The sequence below is a fragment of the Hyperoodon ampullatus genome (genome assembly GCF_949752795.1).
Source record: "Hyperoodon ampullatus genome assembly, chromosome: 7".
NCBI lineage: Eukaryota > Metazoa > Chordata > Mammalia > Artiodactyla > Ziphiidae > Hyperoodon > Hyperoodon ampullatus.
In genome coordinates, this window is record NC_136920.1 from 29186015 (window position 1) to 29213234 (window position 27220).

Consider the following 27220-nt stretch of genomic DNA (forward strand, 5'->3'; position numbering starts at 1 on the left):
TGTACCAAATTTGCTTTCCTTTGCCATGGTATGAAAATGCTGTTAATACGGAAAATACATTTGCGAAAAGATATTCCGTGAAGAAAGACAAAGAGAAATAACTGTGTTTTTGCATTTATCTGTTACTAGTGTCTGGACACTATCTGAAATCAGTAGTAAGAAAAATCATGGTGACGAGGTAGATCTGTAACATGAATACTGGAGGTTTGAGTCATGTTTTGGAGAAAAAGGACATAGTTTCTAAATCACTCACAAAAAAGAGGCATTATAACGTTTTTATTAAAAGATCATGTGCCTCCCACTAATGCCCACTAAATATTAGTTCACGTCGTCTTTCCTTGAGAATTTTACTTTTTAAAAAAAGAGTGAGCTTGTTTCCTTGCTTAAGCAAGTCCACAGAGACATCTTTCGTTACATGTTGGGGAGCAGTGTTATTATACTGGTTGGGGATAGGATCGTAGGGGGGACATGGGCAAGACGAGATGAAAACATGAAATGGGGTGGCGAGGAGGGAATCTTGGCACTGATTTACTTCTCTCTCCTCCTCCCTTTACTCATTTTCTAATCTCTGCGTGCCCATAGGGATCAGAGCTACTTTTATGACCTCAAATGGGAGAATATTGTGTTTCAATTTAAGTCAAAGAGAAGGTACTTTAAGAAGCCACTTTCTTAACTCTGACCCTTTTCCTTACAAACAAATGAAATTATATTTTCTAAGTGGGTCATTGGGAGAAAAAATTGCAGGGGAATCTTTCTAAGCACTAGTCCACCTTTATGAATAATTCTGTGTATGGTGCCTCGCATTGCCTTCTGCTTTGTATTTCTTTAGAATCATTTTTCTGTGTGTTCCTAATGCCTGCTGATTTCCTAATGCTGCTCCCAAGCTCGGCTACTCTGTCAGCCTCTGTTTTGTCTCTTCTGAAGAAAATATCCTGCAAAATGGAGAAACACATCAACCTTGACTGCGGTCCAGGTTATTAAAACAAGGAAGAAGTTATTCTCTGGGGACTTGGGTAGGGGGAGTGGGAAATCGAACACAATAGAAATGTGAAAGGAGTGCTGAGCGAAATGAATGTCCCTTTGCTGGTCCAAGAAGTTCAGACCACTGGGAACACACAGTATTTGACCTGTGGATGCTTGAAAGGAAAAACGAAAGACTCGGGTTGAGTGATGTATGGTGAAAACAAAGCTGCGTGTTTTGGTAGGGCCAAGGCTGTCGAATCTGGAGAAAATCCCCACTAGACATGGTCTCATCCCTGAGAACCTGTGCCAGAAGAGATAGCTGGAGTTCCAGTACACAGCCCAGCACCTTTCCTCTCCAGCTAGTGAACAGAAGGTATTCGTCCAAGATATTTACTTCTTGAAAATGGATAGCTTGCTTTTCAGGGGCTCCTGGAGCTTGTGATGCAAACACAAAGGTGGAGAGAAGCAGCTCTGGGAATATCAGCATTCCTGAGGGTACGCCTCCACTCCCAGGATAAAGCTGTTACTTTCTTCTTTTATATGGTTACATTTATTTATTTCAACTGTGTTGGACTTGGCTAGAGTCTGTTAGCCATACTTAGCAGAACAAAGCAGGGGACCCTCCTGGGTTTGCAGGATAAAGATGGGGACTCTGATTTAGAGCTGTCTCCCCTGTACCTCTCAACGTGGACTAATTCAGTGGTTTCTTTGCCTTCACTTCACTTCCCTGCTGCTACTTTCCCCTCCCTAGCTTTTTGTCTTGCCCGTTCTTTTCTTTGGGCTTATATTCAATTCATGTATTTAATTTTTTAAATTATGTAAGTAATACGTATAAATTATAGAACAGTTAGAAAATACAACTTTATAGGAAAGGAAATTAACACTCCCCCCAGTAGCCCAGATGAAACTACTATTAATATTATGTTGCATACACTTTCAGACCTTTTTCCATGCATAGGTATACATTTGTGTCCTTTTCTTTTTTATAACAAATGATTGGCTTCGGCTTAGATCTAATTCAGCAAATGCATTTCTACAGGCCATTGCAGAGTTCTGTGTTTCGATCTTCATGAGAGTGTTTTTGAAAATATTCTCCACCTGTTAAAAATACTTCACTTTAAAAAGTATTTTGGGCTTTATAGGCTTATCATCTCCACACTATGTTTCTAACTGTTCTGTTTTGAAGCAAGGAACTAGTTTTATCTCATAAACGGGAGGATGGATAACAGGTTTGTTCAGGTCAGGAGAAGAAAGAAGCCAAGCAGGAAAGATAGCAAAGGAAGGTGGTGATGAAGGGGGTCAAGCTGGGAATGAGGAGCAATGGTGGACTCGGTGCAGGGAGGGGTTAATGAGGGCTCCAGTCTGTTGATAAAGGTGTGTGTGTGTGTGTGTGTGTGTGTGTGTGTGTGTGTGTTGGAGGGCGAGAAGGTATATCAGATGAGTGGAGGATCTTTTTCATGACCTCAAGGTGTCTTTTGGACCTCTCATGTCTGTGATCCCATCATAGGCCCTTCTGAGACCCTCTCCTCACCATTTATCCTTCTCCCTGTCATCTATCCAAGGAAAAAAATCATAACCTCTAGCTAGAAAGACGTCAATAGAGAAGCTGCCCTCATAAAAAGTCATCCAAATAAATGCATCTCTGGAATGAGGGGTTACTGCTTATTTTTAGTAGGGTTTTTTTCCCCTCTTAAAAGTGAACAATTTCATTTATTCTAGTTTTATTTCTAACTCTTCATTTTAAAAGCAAAGCCACAGATGTAGTGTTCTTAAGGCTAAGATAGTGACTTTATCAAAATGAAAACAACTTTTTTTCCCTTGATTACAAAAGTAACACAGGCTTACTATATATTGAAAAAATTCAGACAGTACCAAAACATTATAAAGGAAAAAAAGAGAAGTCATCTGTTATCTCACCACACAGAGATAACTAGTTTTTAAACATATTGGGGTATATTTGTATCTGCAGAGAAGAAATTCTGGAAACATTTACTGAACTATTAACTGTAGTTGCCTCTGAAAAGATTAGAGGGAAAGGGCAAAAGCCTATTAGAGATGGGTTTAAGAGATCATAGGAGGAGATAAGCTGGAGCCATTGTATTAAGTCAACACACTTCCATGGAGTTTTGCAGCAAAAGGGAGCAAAGAAATGGGGTTCTAGCTCAATGGGGAAAGAGGGTCAGGAGAAGATGGTTTTTTATTGCTTTGATTTATTTATATTTAGATGGAAGTACTTGCATGTTTGCTATTGAGAATGTTCAAGAAGAGGGGAAAAAATTAATGATGGGAGGGGGTAGAATTGCTGGAACAGGGTCCTTGAGAGAGAAGAGGCTCGGTGGGCAACTGGGGTTGGTTAGCTAGGAGCTGGGATAGTTCATCTATTAGTAAATTGGTTTGCAAGAGATCTTTGTTTCTAAGGATATTAACCCTTTCCTTGTCATATGTACTGCAAATGTTTTATCTGGTTTGTATTTTAACTATTAATGGTTTATTTTCTGTCAGAAATTTTTATTTTCATAGTAAAAATTATCAGTTTATGTTTCATAGTTACAAGTTTTTGGCTTTTATATAGAAAAGATTTCTTCAATCCCATTTTTTTAAATTTTATTTTTGGCTGCATTGGGTCTTCATTAGTGTGTGTGTGCTTTCTCTAGTTGCAGCGAGCGAGGGCTGCTCTTCGTTGTAGTGCGCGGTCTTCTCGTTGCGGTGGCTTCTCTTGTTGCGGAGCACAGGCTCTACACACGCGGGTTTCAGTAGTTGTGGCACACAGGCTCAGTAGTTGTGGCTCAGGGGCTCTAGAGGGCAGGCTTAGTAGTTGTGGCGCATGGGCTTCGTTGCTCTGCGGCATGTGGGATCTTCCCGGACCAGGGATGGAACCCATGTCCCCTGCATTGGCAGGCGGATTCTTAACCACTGCACCACCAGGGGAGTCCCCTCATTTTTTAAAAGTTTAGTTATTGTATTTTGGTGTATTTTTTGATTGACTTCTTAACACTTAAACATTTAATTTATTCTGAATTTATTTTGCAATTGGATTCCACCTTGATTTGTTTCTAGATGACTAGCCAGTATCCCCAAACTGCTTTGAATAATCCATCCTTTTCTCATTAACTTCGTATATTACCTTTATCAATTCTTGAATCCTATCAAATTCCTTGGATCCATTTCTAGACTCGTTATTCTCTTCTTTTGATCAGTCCGGCTCTTTTTGTCAAGCATCAGACTGTTTTCTTTGCTATAATTTTATAGTCTGTTTAAATACCTGATAGGAAAGTTCCCTAGCATTGTATTTCTTTTTTCAACCTATTTCTGGCTATTATCTCTTGTTTATTCTTCAAGATGAACTTTAGATTCATTTTGTTAATTTCAAAGAAAGTCTTTATCAGTATTGGTTCATTAATTGTGACAAATACACCATACTAATGTGAGATGTTAAGAATAGAGGAAACAGTGCAGAGTACATGGCAACTGTCTATATTATCTTTAGAAATAAAGACCCATTCTAAAGTAACAAGTTTATTTTTTAAAACTCTTAATTGGAATTTTGAATGAATTGCATCAGGTTTAAAAATTAATTTTGGAGAATTTTGACCTTTGAAAAATTGCTAGTCCTTTCTTCAAGAACTTGAATGGCATTTCTCAACTCTTTTTCAAGTCTTGTATGTCAGATGTCCCTATTTTGAATTTCTCCTTTTCAGGAATTTTAACAGTAATGCCTCTGGCTTCATAAATCTCTTTGAGAATGTGTGTGATTCTTGTGAATGTATTACAAGGTATATCTTTTGTTTCTTCACCTTGAAATACTTTGTTGTGTTACTAATGTCAGCCGAAAGGTTGTACCTTTGGTAGAGATGATTATGCACGTGCCCTTCACATGTACAAACCTCCATTTCAACTGGAGAAGCAGAAAAGGGCTTAGTCTTAGGAGCGCTGTGCTTGATTCTGGGGTTTTAGGGAGGACTTTTTTTTTTTTTTTTTTTTAAGTAATCGAGAATGGTTGAGTAAAATTTTTCAGATTTAAGAGTGTGTGAGCAAGCTGGGTGGGAGCCTTTGAGAACCCAGGCTGAAAAGATCCTGCTCATTTTCCCTGTGTAGAATTTGTCTATCGTGAATTTGGGACAGCTGTTCTTGGGGTGAATCTAGCAGCAGTCTCTGGCCATAGGGCCAAAGCATTGATATTATAGAACCCAGTGAGTTAGATGAAACTGGGATTCTGATGAACTAGCACTTCAATACCAGACACATGTAAGGGGAGATCCAGATATTTCATATGGTCTGATGAGGTGATCTATGAGGACGTGCATTCCTATGTTTGTGTGTGTTGAAGTAGGAAGGAAAGTCATGCCTAAAAATATTCTTCCCAGCAGTAGGAGCCAGTAAATAGTGTGGAGTTTTATTTTTGGAGGGGAGCTGTATTCTCCCCAAACTGTTATGGGAAACTAGATTTAAAATAGCTTCTAGCTCGGCTCTGAGTGTGAAATAAGAGAAAAAAGTCAGTTGGAAGAGGTTTGTGTACCATTTCAAGTGGTGAGGAAAGCTTGATGGTTCATAATGGCTGATTTATACAAGTGTTGTTATCAGGCTATTAACCACTCAGCCTGTATTCCCTATTAAACAGTGGCTAATGACTAGGCTGCATGGAAGTGAAAACATATGAGCTGTGACTATAAAGAAACTTTCAAAAGAGGAATACAAACAAGTTTTAGCAATAATAGCTAGCATGGTTGGAACAAGTGAGCATCTTCCAAAAGGTAATATATTTTTTTAAATGAATACATTAATTTTTATTTTTTACCTTTTTCTTGATGTCATTTCACTGAGTTTTGTGTCTATCATGAAATGTGGATGGAGGGCTATTTTTATTTTTATTTATTTACTTTTTTAACTTTTAATTTTTATTGGAGTATAGCCAATTAACAATGTTGTGATAGTTTTAGGTGCACAGCAAAGGGACTCAGCCATACATATGCATGTATCCATTCTCCCATTCAGGCTGCCACATAACATTGAGTGGAGTACCCAAAAGGTAATACTTTGAAGGGACCTTTTGCAGTACTCACTTATAGGTATCGTGTTTTGATATATTTGCTGAAAAATAAATCCAATTACTTCTAGATAACTGTTAGATTATGTATTATCAGGACTTTTTCTACAGCAAGCGGCAGAACCCTAGTTGTAACTGGCATAGGTCAAAGAGGGAATTTAAATTTAGCGGCTTATTGTATTGTGTGTTAAAACCCCATGTGTGGATTCAGGGGCTGAGACAGTGTCTTTAGAACACTATTTCATTGTCCCTTGTCTTTGCTCTCCTCTGTGCTGGCTGTCCTCTTAAACAGGCTCTCTTCACTGTGGCGAAAATAGCTATTTTTTGGCACCTACAGCTTCACAAGAAGACTGCCTCCCTATTAGTTCTTCTCCACCAAAAGACCCAGGGAAGCCTCTGATTGGCCTGGATTGGGTAGCTAGAGAATGCAGTGGTCTGATTGGCCAGGCCATAGGCATGTACTCACCCCTGGAGCCTGAGGGTGGGATTAGAGAGAGGTGGTTCCCTGAAAGGAGAAGAGGCTGTGTTACCAGAGGACAGTGAGCAAAAAGAAAAAAAAGATACTCAATAGAGAATTTAAAAAGTCAGAGTTAGTGAAAGTGGGGTGAGTCCTCTTCCCCTCCAGATATTATGTGGAGCTGGATGCTGCAGGGATGTACAAGACCTGGATAGAAAATAAATGAAGGATGGAGTGGGCGGGAGGAGCCTTCTTCCTAATGCTCATGGGAAAAGTGTTCATTAAAAAGTACAATAGTTAGAATTATTACCATAGTATAATTTTTAATGAAAAGTGACATAAAATATATATAAATTAAAAGTAAAAAATGTGTCTTTTTCTTGAGGTCTGAACTGAAATGAAACACATGAGGGCAGGAGGAAAGTAAATATTTCAAGTAAAAATATGGCTGATTGTTTTCTGTAGACTACTGAGGAAATTTTTTACTCATAAGTTACCAGATTACAGATATTACTTGTGTTTTTTTTAAACTCAGTTAAATTTAACTTGGTCGTTTCATTTTTAGATTCTACTTTCTATGCTGGATTAGTAAAAGAAATTGCATCTTTCAGCCTTTCCCTTTATGATCTCAGTAGCAGAGTAATCCTTTGTTTTTTGTATTGATATATACTTTATATGTATTTATGTGTTATATTATGCATACATATATGTATACATTATATATCACATATATTTATATACATTGATTTGTTATGCTTCCACTATAAAAGATTAAACCACACAAAGAAAAGAGGATGGCTCGATGGCATTGCTGATAATATTTGTGCAGAATTTTATTTAAATATTGCCTGTAGACCATAAGACTCAGGCAAGAGAATAACATAGCATTTTGTATTGAACTAGAGGTAGTTGTGCTAGGTCGACACCAGCTCTGAATATGTACAAAAAGATAATTCTATATCTATTCATTTTCCCAAGTCAGATTTTATAAATGGATATGAAAGTGAGTTTTGAAATTACTCTGGCTGTAGGGAAATTACATTTGCTTTAAAGTAAAGCTTTAAACCCAAGCATTCTGATGTGACCACTGAGGCTTCCGCAGGGACCTCTTGACTGTAAGGCCTCTAGAACTGGACGGTTCAAGTCCAGCTGTCTCTGGCTCATCCTTGTGCACGGTGAGCATTTGTGCAGAGGCTTATTGTTTTGTTGGTTTTTATTTTGTTGATTGTCCTCTCTTAAGTCTCTTTTATGCTGTAACTGCCCTCCCCGCCCCCACTTCCTCTTTTTTTCTCATGTTATGATTTGTTGAAGATGGCAGGTCAATTGGTCAGTAGAATATCTCACAGTCAGGATTTGGCAGATCACTTCCTCTTATAGTCTTTTAACTTTGGATGTCCATGCTCTGTATTTCCTATAAGTAAGTAGTTAGATCTGGAGGCTTGATTAGATTTGGGTTCCTTTTTTTTGGCAAGAATAATTGAGGAGTGGTGGTGTGTTCAGTCTCATCTCTTGTGTTTAAACTTTAAGGAAGCACACTTTTTAAACATGGTTCCATTGCTCTTTTCCCTCAAAACTGGCACAGTAGACAGGGATGATGATGGTTCTCAAGGCTGGCAGCAAAGTGTATTTTCTTTTTTTCTTTTTTGCAAAGTGTATTTTCAACACCAAAAGGAATCAGGCACCTAAGCATCTCATATATAAGCCTGAGTAGCAAAGGTGGAGAGAGAAGAAGGTTGATGGGTAAATTCCATTTTCTGGATACACAAGAGTATGAAGTTTTCCCATGTGCTTCCGTTTAAATCTGATTAATTCTGCAGAGGTGAGAAGACAGAGGTGAAGATGGGGGGATGCCCACCTGGCCAAGGGTTAGAGGTGGGAGAGAGAAATCACAGGTGGTGGTTTCCCCTTTTTGAATATTCTTATCAAATGCTACTTGCCCTCAAAAGGCTTTTTTTTTTTTTTTTTTTTTTTAAAAACCTCTTCTGTTGATAAGGGATTTCAGGGCAGCTCTGGTTTTCCTCATGTGTAAAACCTCAATTCCTTTTTATTAATCTTCTCGTGCCTGTGAAATATCAAAATTAATCATTTCTAAAGACGCTACTCTTTAAACATTAAGTTTTTTCTGGGCCGAACCTCAATGTACAAGTTTTTAGCATGAATAGGGCTCATAATTTGAGTTATATGAGGGACATTTTTCTCTTTTTACAGACTTTCTAAGGTCACATGTTTATGTATTTTAAAGCTGTCTAGGAAGAGCACACTTTCTCAAGATACATTTTAATGCATTTTAAAGCTGTTTAGGAAAATGTACAGTCCATGCCACCGCCAGAAATGAAGTGGCGAGATGTATGCTCTGCTGATAACTGCTTCTGCTTAGTTTATTTTCCCAGTTAGGTAGAAAGAGATTTTCTTGTAAAAATTGTCCTCAGTTTCAACTGCTCTATCGCACATAAGCAGGCCATTTCCTGCAGTTTACCTTGCGCTTTCTTATACCAAATAAATATTGTGCCTCTGAGCAGAAGCTGAAGTTTGCTAAGAGTGCATATTTTGAACTTGCTCCTCCTTACAGCCCCCATCCTCCTATCCTACCCACTCCTACTGCATTTTTCAAACCTTCAAATGTAGCTAATTTCATTCACACCCCTGGAGAAAAGAGCTGGGAATTATTCAAGTGTCATGCTGATAGAAGTGAACCCAGGATGGGCTTGCACTATCAGAATTGTCTAGCTGGTTTCAAAGGAAGAAGAGCTACACTGACCTGGACGCAAACCCCATTTCTGCCACTAGCCATCTATCTGACTTTAGGCAAATAACTCAATCTCTCCTTAAACCTCAGTATTCTTTGCTGTAAAATGGGGATAATACTATTAAGTAACATTTATTGAGGGCATACCATGTAACAAGCATTGTGCTTTACTTCCCTAATCTCATTTGACCTTATAACAGTCTAATGGCGGGGGTACTGTTTTTCTCATTTTACATGAAGCTGAGGCCAGGGAGGCTAAGTCATTTGCCTAGAGTGATACCCTTAATGACTTCTAGTGTTGTGCTAAGGATAAAAATATATGTTTTATAGATCTCAATCACCAGGCTTATAAGAAGCCTACAAGAAATAATTTCTGTGGTTGTTAGTCACCTAAAGCATATAACCATAGACCTGAACATTTTGCTAGGTTAAAGTTACTGAGTGATATTTAACTTTTGCTCCCCATATAGCTTAGGTCTTTGGTTTTCAAACAAATGTATAAAATAGGTTATTGCTTCATTTTGTAGAGGATGAATGTCAGTCACAGAGGGTTTAGATGACTCACCCATGACCACAGAGCAAATAAATGATGGAAGTGGGCCTGGAACACACGCCTTCAGATGCAGAACCCATGTTCTTTCAGACTAGTTTTTCAGATTAATCTGGAGATAAAGGATCCAGGTTAATTTAGCTCTGGCAAATGTATCTGGAAGAAACCAAATAAATCCAGTTCCTTTGGTATGGTAGGCTGAATAATGACCCCCAAGGATATCCAAGTCCTAATCCTTGGAACCTGTGAATGTTGCCTTATATGGCAAAAAGGGACTTTGCAAATGTGACTAAGTTAAGGATCTTGAGATGGGGAGATATACTAAATATCTGAGTGGGTCCTAAGTATAATAAGTGTCTTTATAAAAGGAAGGCAGAGGGAGATTTGACTATAGAAGACAAGTAGGAAATGTGATACAGGGAGCAAGAGGTCAGAGTGATGTAGTGATGTGAAGAAGGGGCCAAGGAGTGCAGGTGAGTTCTAGAAACTGAAAAAGGCAATGAAAGAGATTCTCCCCTCAGCCCTCAGAAGAAAACAGCCCCGCCAACACCTGGACTTTAGTGCAGTGAGGCTGATTTTAGACTTCTGGTCTCCAGAGTTGTAAGAGCATAAATTTGTGTCCTATTAAGCCACCAAATTTGTGGTAATTTGTTACAGTAACTGTAGAAAATAGATACACTTCAACTTACTGCACAGCAACTGCATTTTTCTATCTGTAACCTCAGTGCTTAAGCCTACTTTCAAATGGACCAGTGACATTTAGAGGTAAACCGCTGACCCCTGTAGATGGTAACTTATGGATTTTGCTCTAGCAACACTGGCCATTCCTGCTGTTCAAGTACAGCATCCTTTCAAGCTTTCAAGGGTTTGGAAGATTCTAATACTCAGTTCTCAAAGAATCAGGCACATCCCCACCTCCACTTTGTTGCCATGTAGGAGGAAGCAGCAGAATCCAGGTGGAATTTTCAGTTTGCGGCTTAAACTTCACTGCTCAACCTTTAAAGCAGAGGTTGCAAATTGGTGGCCCTTAGGCCAGAGATACGTTTTGTTTGACCTGACAGTGATTCTTTAAAATTTCAATAATTTGCCAGAATTTAAAACTCAGATGATTTCACAAAAAAGTCCTGATTTCTTTTTTTTTTTTTTTTTTTTTTTTGCGGTACACGGGCCTCTCACTGTTGTGGCCTCTCCCGTTGCGGAGCACAGGCTCTGGACGCGCAGGCTCAGTGGCCATGGCTCATGGGCCCAGCCGCTCCGCGGCATGTGGGATCTTCCCGGACCGGGGCACGAATCCGTGTCCCCTGCATCGGCAGGCAGACTCTGTCTCAACCACTGCGCCACCAGGGAAGCCCTAGCTTAGTTATTTTTTGATGTCCTTGTAGATAAGATAATGATGGGCCAAGTGCTTAAATGAATGATTTGTGCCTAGTTGAACAATAAAACCAAAGGATCTGCCTTAAGTATCTTTATCAAGCTGGTGAGTCGTTTCTCGTGCAGTGCTCCGGGGCATGAAGGAAGAAGCAGTTGCATTACTCAGCCTCCTCATCGTTACCACTGGCTCTTCTCCCCACCTGCTGTACCCATGGCTGCCTTCATTATACCTAACTGTACTTCCCTGTGCTCTCCCTGATTATCTTGGCCAAAGAGTCAACAAATCCATTTCCCCTGTCATTCAGCCAAGTCCAGTATCTTATCTGTCAAAGAGAAATTTTTGAGGCAACAGAACAGAAAAAACATGGAAACATTTTATAAAGCACCAATTTTTTTTCCCTAAGAAATTCCAGCCTCACTCAGGCTTGGTTCATGTGCCTTTCTGTGTGTAGTGCCAAGGTTCCTTTACTTTCCCCTCATTATCTGGCTTGGAAGGTAGACCTAGTCACTGCATGCATTTCTACCCTAAGGGAGATACGGGGTCTCTCAACTGCTTGGTCTGGTGGGATTCATGCTCTGCTCTGGAACCTGCTTTCTGATATCAGCTTCATGAATGATAACACCCTTGTCTCTGGGTCATGACCAATTTTTACCCCACAACTATCCAGGGCTCTGTAATTCCTTTATTTGAAAGGTGTATCATTGGCCCCAGAAATCTCTTCTCTAGGCTGATAGCTCCTTGCCCTTTAATGGTTTCAGACCTCTAGGAATCCTACCTTCATTCCTGTTTGGTTCATCCACAGCATACTTATTGGAACTTTTAAAGTCTGATCTCTCTGGGGGTAAAGCTTGGTTTCACTTCACCATTTAAGCTAGCAGCTGGGTCTTAACAATAGCTATTGACCCAACGGCAGCTGCCATCTTCCTGAGCTTTTCTGTCTCAGATTAACTCCTGCTTATGCTCTGTTGGACTGGACCCCATCTAAATGACCAGATTCTTTATGATGGCTTCCCTCAGGTTGCCCTATGGCGAGACCTTCTAGAATCTTATCACTGCCTTGGATACCAGAGAATAACTGTACAAACTGTTAATATAATAGCTCCCAACAACAGCAAGGAAGAGTTTTTCCTCTTATGAAAACAGAAAAGGTGCTTTTCAACTGTTGAGATAACATGAAATGGGATGGAAAGCAAATGCTTTGGAAGCCAAATCAAAAAGATTTCAACAGTTGAGGATAGCTTGCTAAAAGAAATAGAATGGGATTTGAAGGATATATGTGTAGTCCTCAATTGCAGTTAAAAAAAAATCACGCCTTCAAGTTCAAGGTTGGAATACCTGCCTTAATTGTGGTTTGTGCTAGGGTGGGAGTTGGAGATTTTATTTGACTAAGGAAGACCACTCTGACTTGAGTGCTAAGAGAGGGTGTGCTCTTAGGTGTGTTAGCAGTACTCTGTCCAGGTTGAGAAGGGAAGCCCCAGACCCTCTGCCCAGGGATTGAACTCTGGCAGCCTGTGGGCATAACACATTGTATTGACTAGCATACTGACTTTGAAAAATTCGGAATGGAATCTCTTTGGGTAAGGCATATACTCTCCAGTGTTAGGTATTTATGTTACTTCTCTGATTCTAAAGACTTTTTAAAAAATTTTATTTTTGGCTGCTTTGGGTCTTTGTTGCTGCGTGTGGGCTTTCTTTAGTTGCGGCGAGCAGGGGCTACTCTTCGTTGCCGTGCGCAGGCTTCTCATTGTGGTGGCTTCTCTTGTTGCAGAGCACGGGCTCTAGGGCACTCAGGCTTCAGTAGTTGTGGCCCACGGGCTTTAGAGTGCAGGCTCAGTAGTTGTGGCACACGGGCTTAGTTGCTCCATGACATGTGGGATCTTCCTGGACCAGGGATAGAACCCGTGTCCCCTGCATTGGTAGGCGGGTTCTTAACTACTGTGCCACCAGGGAAGTCCCTCTAAAGACTCTTGTGGTCCTCCTTTCTCAGTCCCTTATTTAAATACTCTTCATGGGTACCGGGGTCCATCCTAAGCCTACACTTTGAGAGGGGCTTCATAAAATTAAGGGGATGAAGAAGAGGATGATCTGGAAAGCATGGAAGTTAGATACCAGTTCACATTGTCATAGTTGTGAGAGCCACAGCTCTGTAGTCTGGAGAGCTGTCTTCAGGTACCTGAAGGATTGTCATGTGGAAGAGGAGTTAGATTCAGTCCATCTCCGGGAATTTTTCAGGACTATGCACCTTACTTCAGTCACAAAGTTGAGAGGATACAGAGGGGAGCAAGTCAGTCTGTCTATCTTCAAGGCCAAGTTTACCATACAGTGGAGGAGATACACAGAGATGGCTGTAAAATTGTAATACTCTCTGGTTCTCCAGAAGACAGAAATGAGGAGATAGATTTCTGCTCAGTTTAGAAAGCCCTTTCCTAACAATTAGAGCTCTCCCCAAGTGGAGTGGGCTGCCTTCAAAACTAGTCACCAGTCATGTTGTCCAGCTCATGAGGATGAGCTGGAGAAGCTTTGAATGGGGGTCGGAGTAGATGATTTTTCTGCCTTTATCAATCTATGGTTCCAAGTCCCCTCACTTGCTTTCTTTTACTTACCCAAAGAGAGTTATTACCATACTGAATGCCCACGGGTTGTACTCAGCGTTCTAGGCAGACCAAGCTGGGAAGAGTGTGGGGTTGCAGGGTTTCTACTGTGTGGAATTGCACTGGTGAGTTTGTCTTATGGAGACACAAGAGCCAATAAGCAGGGACCTGGCTGGTTTTCTTGTTCACGGACCTGGTAGAAGAATCTAGTGGCGTATTTGGCAGGTACAGTCTTATTGCTTCTTTTGTTTGTTGGTTGCATCTGGCTGTGAGGATCATGACATCCCCTTTGAGTGGTGCAACACTTCATTTCCTGGGACAAGTATCCTGAGAAAAGTCTATTTCCTATGTGTCCCCCACCCACCGACCCCGCTCCAGGAATCCAGATAACATCCAGAGATTAGCTCCCAAGACAGGAGATTCCAAGTTCTTCCTCTTTGATGGTGGAACTTTAAAAAAAGTCAGACTTCTATCATTGGGTCCCTAAAAATCCCTCAGCCCTACAAAATATGTAAGTCACATTTTGGCTCCATGCAGAAGGCTAAACCAAGCAAAGGCAGCATCTCTTCACAGCCTTTGAGGCAAAATCTGGCAGCACCATTCTTTTTTTTTTTTTTGCGGTACGTGGGCCTCTCACTGTTGTGGCCTCTCCCATTGCGGAGCACAGGCTCCGGACGTGCAGGCTCAGCGGCCATGGCTCACGGGCCCAGCCGCTCCACGGCATGTGGGATCTTCCCGGACGGGGACACGAACCTGTGTCCCCCGCATCGGCAGGCGGACTCTCAACCACTGCGCCACCAGGGAAGCCCTGGCAACACCATTCTTGTCTCTTTCTGCTGCCACATCGCCGTTCTCATCAGCTCTCCCTTCCCCACTGTCTATATAATGTAATTGTAAGGAGGGTAGATAGGGCCTCTTTCTTTTGGCAAGCACATTCTAAGGTTCTGAAAGGCAGACACTATCTGAGTTTGGCATTTCTTTCCAATTTTTGTGTGTCTGACCCTGGGTCAGCTCTTTGGGACATTTTCCCCAGGTATGTCAGAAATCACCTAAAGATTGTGGAGATGAGGTGTAGGAAGTTAGGGGGAGCAGAACTGCCACCCACCTCCCCCAACTGCTCTCACTGCTCTGTGCGAAGGAGACAGGCAATTCTTTCTAAAAAGTTTGGAGCCAGAGCCAAATGTGAAACGCCACAGCTGCTGTGGCCGCTGGGTGTGTGGACATGTCCATCGCCCTGGCATGTGCTCTTCCCTTCAGGAGTTCTCTCCCCTGGGTGAGTGAGAGTTGAGCCAGTCCCAGATGGAGTGGGGTGCCTGCCTCCTGCATCGGGCCCCTGGGAATGTCTAGAGTAACAGAGGCAGAGGGTAGGGGTTCTCAGCTCTGACAGACAGTTGATTGCACCCAGAGGCTTAAAAAAATGCATAGTAGTCCCCAGAGGTAGTTTATTTATAAATGCTTGCAATTTTATTTTGTTTTAGTTTTTTGGCACAATCACTTTAATTTTTATTAGAGTATAGTTTTTTTTTTTTTTTTTTTGCGGTACGCAGGCTTCTCACTGTTGTGGCCTCTCCCGTTGCGGAGCACAGGCTCCGGACGCGCAGGCTCAACGGCCATGGCTCACGGGCCCAGCCACTCCGCGGCATGTGGGATCTTCCCGGACCGGGGCACAAACCCGCGTCCCCTGCATCGGCAGGCAGACTCCCAACCACTGCGCCACAAGGGAAGCCCTAGAGTATAGTTGATTTACAACGTTGCGTTACTTTCTCCTGTTCAGCAAAGTGTATCAGTTATGCATATACATAGATACTCTTGTTTAGATTCTTTTCCCATACAGGTCATTACAGAGAAATGGGAAGAGTTTGCTGTGTTATACTGTAGGTCCTTATTAGTTATCTATTTTATATATAGTAGTGTGTATATGTCAGTCCCAGTCTCTCAATTTATCCCTCCCCCACCCCCAAGGTAATTTTTTAAGCATCTTTATATATTTCGCATACTCTATCATTCACCCATTTGCAGCGTACAGTTCAGTGGTTTTAGTATATTCACAGAGTTGTATGACTAGTACCACAATTTGAGGACATTTTTACCAGTCACTCTCCATTTCCCCTCAAAATCCTCAGTCCTAGGCAACCAACCACCCATCTATCTACTTTCTGTCTCTATAAATTTGCCTATTCTGTACGTTTCTTATAAAGAGAGTCACACAACAGGCGGTCCTTTGTGACGGACTCCTTTCTCTTAGCGTAATGTTTTCAAGGTTTGTCCCTTGTCATGTACCAGTACTTCATTCCTTTTGTTGTCAAATAATATTCCATTTTAGGAATATACTATATTTTCTTTATCCACCGTCAGCCAATGGACGTTTGGGTTGATTCCACTTTTTGGCTGTTGTGAATAATGCTGCCAATAAACAATGTGTACAAGTTTTTGCGGAGAAATATATTTTCATTTCTTCTGGGAATATACCTAGAAGTGGAATTTCTGGGCCATATGATAACTTTATATCTAACCTTTTGAGGAACTGCCAGACATTGTCCAAGCAGCTGTACCATTTTACAGAGGCGTTTTGTAAAAGCTCCCCGTGGTGAGTCTAGATATGATTATACTGTGCTGCCCGTGTGGGTTGGAACCCTCAGTCTGCCTCATCTGGAAGTAAAATAACTGCAGAACAGAGATCAGCTTGTGCCCGAAGGGGAGAATACTTTTAGAGCAGAACATCCACCCCTTCCAAGGTGTTCTTCTCAACCTTCTCCATCCCTCAGCCCTTGATAGTAGTCCAAGGTCAACTGAGCTCTGACTAGAGGACTGGTCAGAGGAAGGAAGGAGGAAGATTACCTATCCAGTGTCCACCTAGGGTACGGGTTGGCTGCAAAGAGTTAAGCTGATCTGGAAAACTGATCTGTGGGTTAAGTGGAGCCGAGCCACAGATGTGTAATCCCCACTTCTGAGGGTGTGACATCTCTTCTTGTAAGTGTCATCACTTAGTTGGTGCTATCTGGTAAAAACTGAGTCATGAGGTGCCGACAGAAATTCCTTGCACTCCATGTGAAACTTGAGGCATCTGCTCATTCCTGAGATATTCACAGCTGTCAGCCCCGTTTTGATGGTAAACAATTTGCTGCGGATGAAATCCTGCACTGTGACTTTGCCCGGCTTGTCTGAGAGAGGCATAGACCCAGGTGGTGTGCCCTCGAGAATCTGAGCCTGAGGGGCTGTGTGAGGGTGACCCGAGGATTGAGCAGCCCCGCCTTTCACAGAGCCCTGTTTCCAAAGCAGCCCCAGTGGAGGAAGACAGAAACCTACCGTATCGTCCCGAGAGCTTTTAAAGAACATTCCTTCTGCTGCAGATGTGCATTTCCAAAGGGTGCCTGTGAACCAGCCTGAGTCTTGTTCTCCCTTCTTTGTGTTTGCAGCCACGGCACGGGGTACGATAGTGATAACCATACCACTCCCATCCTCTGTGGTGCTCAGTACAGGATACACACCCATGGCGTCTTCAGGGGCATTCAGGTGAGTGTGCAGGGGCCCCAGATGCCTCTTTCCTTCCCAACAGTCTTTCACTTCCTTGCTGAAGGCCATTTGGCCCTGGCAAGTCTGTTCCTAATTGTAGGCTCCTGTGACAGCAGGGACCCCTCCTCTTCCACTGGGGCAGCTTGGGGGCCTCCTCCTCTCCAGAGGCCAGTGTGGATGTGGCTGCCTCCCTGACTCAGGCCAGGATGCTTCCTGCAGAACCCCTTCCCTTCCTCCTTCACTGCCTAACTCACCTTCTCCAGGGTGGGCCGCGCACACCTTGTATCGGGGGTAAATGAGCTTGAATAATGACCTGGACTCTTGACTTGTAAGGAGACGTGGTCCCTCAAGGTAAAGCGCCCAAAGTTAGAGTCTATCATCGCTAATAATAAAAATAACAATAATAACAGCACCACGTATGGCTGGACACTTTCTCTATGCCAGGCATTGTGCTAAGTTTTATACATGGACTTTTTTTAAAAGATAGAATTCATTTTTTTCGAGCAGTTTTTAGGTTTAAGGAAAAACAGAAAGTACAGAGAGTTCCCATATCCACCCCTCACCCCATCCCTTGGTCTCCCCTATTATTAACATCTTGTATGGGTGGTACATTTGTTACAATGATCAGCCAATATTGATACATCATTAACTGAAGTCCATAGTTGACATTAGGGTTCACTTTGTGTGTTGTGCGGTTCTAAGGGAGAGTAAAGAAAGTAAAGTAAAAAGGCTGACGTTTTCAGAGAATTCAGGAAACTCGATGGAAGGCCACCTTCAGGGAGCATCTCTTGGATGCTCAGAAACATGTGCAGTTACCAAGGGCTTGTGTTTGTGACTCTGGCATGTGACTCAGTGTCTGCAACATGAGGAATGACTGAGATTCTTTCACCGGCCTAGTCAGCACACTAGAAACAAATTGTGTGTGGGCCAAGTCCTCACGTGATGTGTGGGGCAAGTGTTCTGAGATGTTCTGATTAATGTTTCCAGAAGCATCATGGTGATAGAACAGCGTGCTCCCTCATCTCAGGCCTTCCAATGGTGGGAATAAAGGCAAGGGTTACAGAAATATGATGGCAATCAGATGGCAATCAGACAAGTACCATCAGACTCTTCCACCAGGACCGGCTGACATTGACAACTCAGATTTATGTCCTATTGCCATGTGTGCTGCCTTCAGGATGAATTAAAGGAAGTGTAAAAAGCTCCTTTTGCCTTCCTTTCCACCAAGCGCAGTTTGTCAGACTCGCTGTCATGTCCTCTGATAGACTCCAGACCAGATGGGTGTTCATTTTCTGCTAGAGTAGACCAGTCGGACACAGCTGGCTCACCATTTAAACTTATGCCACATTTTGCCTTGAGGCACTGTGTGGCCCATCAATAGCAGAGCTATATGAGACTACTGTACGTTTTCTTCAAAAAGATCTCACGGTGCAAGGCAGTGTGAAATAGGAACGCAAACAGGAGCTTGGGGGTGGTGTGGGAAGTGCACAGGGCAGGAGTGAGTTAAGCTCAGAAGTGTTTCCAGGTCTTAACACGAACTGTGGCCGTGCTCTTGGGCCTTGACTGCACATCTGTGAGAGCACAAGGGATACAGTGATGCCTCAGGCACTTCCACTGTTCCTGTCTATGACTCTTTGGTCCCAGGAGCCTAAGGGGCTTTTGCCTCACCGTTTCCCCGTAGCTCCTTTTCATGGAGGACCGGCCATGCACACACTCACTCGCACAAGATAAGGGGTATCAGAAGAATGCCCTGAGATGGACACGTGAAGTGGACGGAAGGCGGACACAGTGTTTCTGAGTGTCTCTAGTAAAGGATTGCCCTGGCCACACCGTGGCCCTCCTGGAGTTTCAGCTCCCTTCACAGACAGAACCTCCATATCCCAGGAGCTCCTTCTTCCTTGTCATTGACTCATATGTGGAAGGTCTGCTCAGTTGGGGGTTCATTTAATATCCTTTGTGTTTCTCTACTAAAGACTTCCCAACCCATTGCAGATTGGGCCCAAGGTCATGTGGTCAGGTGTCCCGAGTGGGAGGGAATAGAATAGAACCTGGAGCTTTGGACTTCCAGACCTCACTGCCTCAAGAGGAGAAGCTGAGAGACAGGATGGATTGGGAGCTCTTCCAGTCACCAGCGTTTCTTTTCCAGATGCTCCAGATCAGCAGTACCAAACAGACTTTATTTCAAGTCCCCATTCTGGTTGATAGCCGTGATGATGTTAGAGCACTGCACTGTAGAATATACTGCTCTGTCACCCATTAGTGACATCTGCTATGGGCGCCTCAGGTGTGGTGGGGACTGGCTTAGGCCTCACATCCGCCATCCCTTCTTTGGGAATACTTCAATGCTCACTTTCCTCGGGACCAACATGAATGTTCACATGTGCCTTAAAACCTCCGTTTCTCCTACACTCTGCTTGCAGGACGTGCGGCGAGTGCCCGGAGTAGCCCCGACTCTTGTTCGGTCAGCATCTGAGACCAGTGAGAAACGCCCCTTCATGTGTGCTTACCCGGGCTGCAATAAGAGATATTTTAAGCTGTCTCACTTACAGATGCACAGCCGGAAGCACACTGGTAAGTGCGTCCATTGTCCAGCGTTGGCTCTGGTGGCCTTTGGGCAGCAGTGCTCCCGGCTCCTGTGCTGCCAGGACACAGGTGATTTCTGAGATGGAAAGTAGGTGCTGCTTTCAAAGATCTGGCCCAGGCGATGGAAAAAGGATGCCAGGTCATTTTGTATCCTGATGGTCCATCCTTTATTAAAGAAGGGCAGAGCAGAATAGGTGGAGAGAGAATTCCACAGAATTAAAGAGACCTGTGTTTGAATTCTGGCGTCACCACCAGGTGGTGTGACCTTGAGCAAGTTACCTAACTGTTCTTCAGATTTCACTTGCCTCACCTACCTTATACAATTGTTGAGACTAGATTAACTTCTAAAACCAAATTGAATTAAAGGAGTTACAGCTAGCCTGGGAGCTTGGTAATCAGATGATTCTGAGAGCTTGATATGCAAGGTCATCATAAGACTTAGGAAAAGATGGTCCAAAGAAGAACTTAACTGCTTGGGTTAGTAATAACCAACCAGATAGGAATGGGAAAATGGCTTATAGGTTTAATTTTTGTTTTCAATCTTAAAAAAAAGGGATGATGATTTTTGATGATGTTTTAAAGAAAACTGGATTTTCCCACAGATCAAGGGGTCTGCCTCTGGGAAAGAGAGAACTGGCCATGTGCTGTTGTTGGCTGCCTTGAATGTGAACAGCCATTCACAAATGTCTGCTCTTGGCCTTGTGGGCACTAGATAGGGGTGTGGCTAGGTCTCCCCTACAGAAAAGCCGGGCAAAGCACAGGCTTTCCTGCTGGGGAGTTGGTACCATTCTTTCCACGGCAGAAGGGAAGCTACATTGTTATGATTACCATCATTATTTTATTGTTACTGTGGACTTTGCTTTGGAGAAGCTGGAGAAGAAAGTGAGCTGCATTCAGATCTCTTTAGACCATTGGTCTTTGCTAAGCCATTGCGTCTGGAGGATGCAATTCTGGCATAGACCTGAGGTTGCACTCAGTAAACCACTTGCTTTGAAGCTGAAGATGAGAGAACCAGTTGCATGTTATATTTTTACATATTTCCCCAAATGGGATCATTTGAAAACTATCTGTTAAGATTATAAGGAAAATAATAAAGTAAAGTTCTGCCTAGACGGATGTAATACATTGAAGGCAATGTGGTTGTAGAAATTTTAAAAGGCACTTAGAAAACAGTGAGGGTTAGATGTCTGTGGGAGGGGAAGGCAGTGGGCAAGATAGTCATGACCCCCAGACCCGCTGGAACCTTTAAGAAACGCTTCCTTGGGCTTCCCTGGTGGCGCAGTGGTTGAGAGTCCACCTGCCGATGCAGGGGACACGGGTTCATGCCCCGGTCCGGGAAGATCCCACATGCTGCGGAGCGGCTGGGCCCGTGAGCCATGGCCGCTGAGCCTGCGCATCCGGAGCCTGTGCTCCGCAATGGGAGAGGCCACAACAGTGAGAGGCCCGCGTAAAAAAAAAAAAGAAATGCTTCCTTGCAGAAGACGAGGAGGGCGGGGTATTTAACAACGCTGAAGTCCCTTTCTTGAAAGAGTGCCATCTTTTGGTATTTATTTATAATAATAGTACAGACTATTATGTTAAGTACTTTTATATTCAATACTTTCTATGTGCCAAATTCTCTACATGCATTATTTCATTTAATCCTCACGCACAATTATCCAGTGGTAGGGTATAGGGAAGCGGGACTTAAACTCACGACTTTCAACTCCAAGTCACAGGCCGCCTTCTCAAAGAGTCTGTGGTCTGTTTTGGAGCCAAGACATACACAAATGAAAAGGGACAGAGAGTGTGTGAATCTGGAGGTGCTGAGAAGACTTGCTCGAGTGAGCGCCGTTCGTTTCTTGGAGGAGGAAGGGCTTGGGTTAACCATCAAAGGGTTGGCAAGGTTGGGCAGAGGAAGTAAAGGATGAGCAGGAGCAGAAAGGCAGAGAAAAGACATGAGACTGAACAAGAGTGTTGCTTTTCCCAGGTTGAAGAGGTGAAGCTTAAGTTGCTGGGCTGGATATCAATAGCAAGTTAAGGAAAGACTCCTGCCCTCAGGATTTTCCAGCTTGCGGCAGAACTAGACCTGGACACGGCCCCATGTTAGACGTTCTGTAATAAGTTCTGTAATGAGGGAAGGAAGGGCTTTCTGTGTGAACATGAAGTTTCCAAGAAGGCGTCGCAGAGGAAGCGGCATTTGTGAGGGACGTGCAGTAGAGTTTTTGATGGGTTAGGAATCCGGAGATAGGGATGAAGGATGTTTAGTGTGAGCAAAGTACAAGGCAGTTTTCGGGAATGGTGAGCTCTGTATAGCAGGAATATAGATTAATCAGGGAAACAGAGGGGGTCATGAGGCTGGAAGGGTAACCAGGCACTGCCCAGCAACAGAAAAAGCCGGCTGATCCTGGGAAGGCTTGCTCTCCATCCCAGAATGCTGGTGACTCAGAATTCTCATAAGAAGGTGGGATGGCCCAGGGTCGCTCAGTGCATTCAGGGGGCGCAGTTCCCAGGATTTGGCTGAACTTTCTCCAGTGAGGACAGGGGTGGGGCTTCTCCATTCTGAGGCAGGAGGTTGTGTAATCCCAGTCCTGACTTCTCTCGGGTAAAGGGATACCAAAAACTCTAAAGGCTCTGGCTCCTGGTTTAACTTGAGCACCTCACAACCATGCAGCTGTTTATGCCTGACTCAGGAATGGGAAGTCAGTAGCAGAGAACACCACATCTTCAGGCCATAAAACATAAAACACTTATTTCACAGGGCTGGCTCCAAGGCACATCCATCCCAGAATTCTGCCTCAGACTCAGCCTAGGACTTAAGACTGCTTTGGTTTATTATTTGTTTAAATATTCTCTGCCAGTACTTTTTGAGCACTGTCTCTGTGCTAGGTAGGCACTGGACTAAGACCCTTATGTGGATGGTCTGTTGTAATCTGCTTATAAATCCTTGGAAGTTGTCAGATTATTGGCTCCATTTCACAGTGAGGAAATGATACCTCAACCAGCACTTTAAGTGGAAGAGCTGGATGTGACCCCAGCGTCAGACTCCAGAACCTGAATTCCCTTCACTTCTTTTTTTTTTTAATTTATTTATTTTTGGCTGCGTTGGGTCTTGTGTTGCTGTGCACGGGCTTTCTCTAGCTGCATCAAGCAGGGGCTACTCTTTGTTGCGGTGCGCGGGCTTCTCATTGCGGTGGCTGCTCATTGCGGAGCACGGGCTCTAGGTGCGCAGGCTTCAGTAGTTGTGGCACGCGAGCTCAGTAGTTGTGGCGCCCAGGCTTAGTTGCTCCGCAGCATGTGGGATCCACCCGAACCAGGGATCGAACCCGTGTCCCCTGCATTAGCAGGCGGATTCTTAACCACTGCGCCACCAGGGAACTCCCCCTCCATTCACTTCTAACACATCCTTATTCACGCAACCCCCTTCTACGCCTCCTGCCCATGAGTGTACGTATAGGTGGGCCTTTAACCTCACACTGTGGTTGGCAGTACATCCCCGAAACCTTCCACCCGAGTGCCTTCAGCATTTTGGGATCCCTTCAGTCCCAGTAAGAGAAGTTGCCTCTAATGAGATCCTCATTTCCAGTATCATTTTCAAACGGAATATGTGTCTTCCCCAAGGTGAGAAGCCATACCAGTGTGACTTCAAGGACTGTGAGCGAAGGTTTTCTCGTTCAGACCAGCTCAAAAGACACCAAAGGAGACACACAGGTTTGTAGGCTCCCTTCTCGTTGCTGGCACTGTGTTCCCTCGGGTCATGGTTGATTTTGTGATTCTCTTTATTGTTCAGTATGGATGTGAGAGGGTCAGCCATTTGTTTGTTTAGTTTCTCCATTAATTTTTTCCCCCTAATCTCTGGGGATTTACCTTTCCTTAAGGGGGGAAAAAAAAAGAAGAAGAAAGGAAAGAAAAAGAAACATCCCATATTTCCCCTGAAAACCACAGAGCCATGATATTCCCACTAGCAATTTGCTGTTGATACACTGAGTGTCAATAAAGAACATGAGTGGTGGAGAGCAAAATCCCATTTGTAGTGTGTGATTCACTTTTTCAGTCTCAGACACAGCTGAGAACTTGGTGAGAAGCTGGACATTTGTGGTTAAGCAGTAGTTGTTCCCAAGAACACAGGTCTTCAAGGATTACTTTGTAGAATCAGGTGGTTCCTGCTGGGCCTGGGGTACTGGGGAAATCTGAGGGCGAGGCAGATATTGCAGGCGTGGCTGGAGATGCCTGGCTCCTTGGGCCGCCGGGAAGTAGGCCTTGTGGGCCTTGCTTTGCCCCACATGGTTAGGGCCACGGCTAGACCTTCTCTGTCCGTTTAGGTGTGAAACCATTCCAGTGTAAAACTTGTCAGCGAAAGTTCTCCCGGTCTGACCATCTGAAGACCCACACCAGGACTCATACAGGTAAAACAAGTGCGTAAACTTTTCTTCACATTTATTTTTCATTATTTTTTTAAACTACTGTTGAATGGAGTTGCTTGTGATGAGAGAGATTGGAAAAAACAAGTGTAAAAGTTCTAAGCAGGTTTAGATTCAGTGGAGAGAAAGAACAGTGCATGGCTATCTTTAAATAACAACATTGTTTAAGAAGGAATGAGGGTGGGGGACGCAGAGCATAAGAGATGTGAAAAGAACTCTTTTCATGATTGTCCAGAATGAAGTGAAGAGATAAGCTAGGTCCCTGCTGTTCCCAATTTGTTGCATCACATTTTTATCAACTCAGTTTGATAGGATAATCAACCTTACAGAAAAACAGCAAAAATTCTAGCAAGCCAAACACTTATTTTCCTGAAAGTTTGCGTTTCACAACACTATTTTCAGAGGACTGAATCTTTGCTCTGCTAAAAGTTAATGCTGCAGGAGCAGTCATGGTTTCTGCCAGACCCATATCAGAGTGTGGGTATTATTTCCTTCGTACTAGAATAGAGAGGGGAATAGGACATTAATTCACTGGCTGCTGAAAGTTTTTGCTTCTCCACAAGGCTGGTGTGATTCATAATGAAAATAGCACCATCTTTGTTGTGTATTTTCTAGCTTTGGAGGGAGGGCCAATGCTTAGGTTATCTCATTTTATCTTCACACCATCCTTGGAAGAAGAGTAGGGTAGGCACGTTTTATCCCCATTTTACAGATGAGGAGGCTGAGGCACGTGATAAAATGACTTTGTCTAAAGTCCCAAAGCTAGTAAGTAGCAAACCCAGTTCTGTCTTCTCCCAGCCCACCTACCCACTGCCTTCTTTGTTGGGGAAAGAGCCTGGGTTCACCTTGCAGCCCAGGGAGGATAGAGAATAAAGAAGAGACCCAAGGTCAGCAGAGTTGAATTCCATTGAGAGACTGAGGAGAATGATGACTGACAGGAGAAGAGGTTGGGATTTGCCCATCGGGAGGTGTTCTTTGACATCATGGCTGGCGGTGGGGGTGGGGAACAGGAGCCAGATCAGAAAGAGCAGAGGAACAGTGAGTAGGAGGTGAGGGAAATGGGAGGTCATGAGCCCCTGTGAAGTCCTGGATTCTCAGCCCCAACAGGCTGTACGTACTGACAGTCAAGGCCCCTGTGCCCCAGAGTTGGTGGGATGGGCATCTCATTCCCTTACTCACGTGCCTTTGGTGTCACTTCTTGGCCTTAGTCCTGAGCTCATAACTTGGTGGGAAAGAGTTATCATCGCTTGTACCTTGCTCCCTACCCGGTGCATCTCTGTATATGTACAAAGTGACCTATGTCACCAGCAGACTGTTTAATGCTCTATTTGACTGGCCTCCAGTTCTGACCCTGGAACAGCACCTCTCCTGGGACATTTCTCAGTGCTTGTCCCATCCAGTAGTTCTCAGAGAAAGTAACGTGGGACTAGCCATATCCTGAGAACATCCCCAGGTGGTACAGGAATAGGCTCCTGCAACGTTTTTACTTAAGATAAAGCTATGGCTGTATTTCCATTATGTCGAGGTCCAATGCATCGAGGTATGATGCAGCAAAGTGTGTGGGCTTTGGAATCAGACAGACCTGGATTTAAGTCTTGCCTGGGTCTGCCCTCACCAGAGGTCCAGCTTCATCTGTAGAGCGGGGATAATAATGCTGGCCTTACAGGCTGCTGTAAGGAGTACACGGAATTATATATATGTGTGTGTGTGTGTATATATGTGTATATATATATATTTGAATATATATGTATGTATATATGTGTGTGTGTAATATCCCAGCACAAGGCTTGGCACATATTAGGCATTCATAAATGCTGATTATCTTCCCTATCCAAAATGAGGCTTGGAAGGATCTTCTGAGGCCTCCTTAGATGGAGAAGCCTCGATTTTTTGGCAAGCTTGTTAAAAATCTCAAAACCATGCCTCAGTTAGAATCTTCTGTATAATGGGTATTATGCTGAGTAACCCTTTAAGGTAAAAGAAGCAAATACCATGTGCACTGCTGTCAGTGATTTATTTAAAAACACCCAGCCCATCCAGAATATCTATACAGACAGAGATATTAAAGCTACAGTCACAGCTCCGCTACTGGGTGGCTGTCAATCAACAATATCCAGGTTGATGATCCTGAGGCCCTTGCCTCCCAATTAAGCTCAATTCCCTCCTTAAACAGCAAAGGGGAGACATTTACACAGTTCACAAAACAGTCTAATGGCAGGGGTTTTACCAAATGTTTTTCCCCCTTGATTAAATATGAATTGCCCAGACATTTCCATTAACTAGACTCATTCTTTCTCTCCCATTTCCCAAGTCTTCTGACTCAATAACACTTTATAATTGTCACAGTATTTTAATCCTTAAGGCCCCAGAGGTGCTGCCACTTCAAGGCTGCTTGCGAGATGAGCCCGATTTGTTAGCTTAGGGAAAGAGCTAGAGAGAATCTGGAGTGGGTGTCTTGTGATGATCTAATTTGGGCCTTTGATGATTGAACTTGCGCCCCATCTCTCCACCGCAAGCGTCTCTGACTGGCCATTGTGTCAACAGGTGAAAAGCCCTTCAGCTGTCGGTGGCCCAGTTGTCAGAAAAAGTTTGCCCGGTCAGACGAATTAGTCCGCCATCACAACATGCACCAGAGAAACATGAGCAAACTCCAGCTGGCGCTTTGAGGGGTCCACGCCAGGCACCGTTCTGTGTCTCAGGCAGGACAGTGTGTGAACTACTTTCAAAGCTGACTTTAAAATTCCTCCTCACTCGCCTCTCTAAGAAGGAAACGGAGGTTGATCTTCTTCATCCAGCTTCTGAGAAAGACGCCTGTACTACTGGATCCTACCAGGTTTGCCCAGAGGAGTTGGTCTCTGCTTAGCCAACTTTTAGTTGACTCGTAAGGCTCTGGAGCAGTGGCTGTCGGTGTCCAGTTAGTTAAAAGCCCATTGCCATTTGGTCTGGATTTTCCACTGTAAGAAGAGCCATTGTTGGTAATGCGCCCCCCTGCCCCCTCTCC

At 43.6% G+C, this 27220-nt stretch overlaps 1 protein-coding gene across 1 annotated transcript in view; it reads left to right on the forward strand.

Annotated features, from left to right (window-relative positions):
* The window catches only part of WT1 (WT1 transcription factor), a gene marked incomplete at both ends in the record, with an annotated part of 46697 nt that extends 19812 nt beyond the window's left edge, over window positions 1-26885 (forward strand). The window contains 5 exon segments of the mRNA XM_079709292.1: window positions 17140-17236; window positions 19657-19807; window positions 23420-23509; window positions 24121-24204; window positions 26764-26885. Coding sequence (XP_079565418.1) covers window positions 17140-17236; window positions 19657-19807; window positions 23420-23509; window positions 24121-24204; window positions 26764-26885 — 544 coding nt within the window.
* Between the last annotated feature and the right edge of the window lie 335 nt (window positions 26886-27220).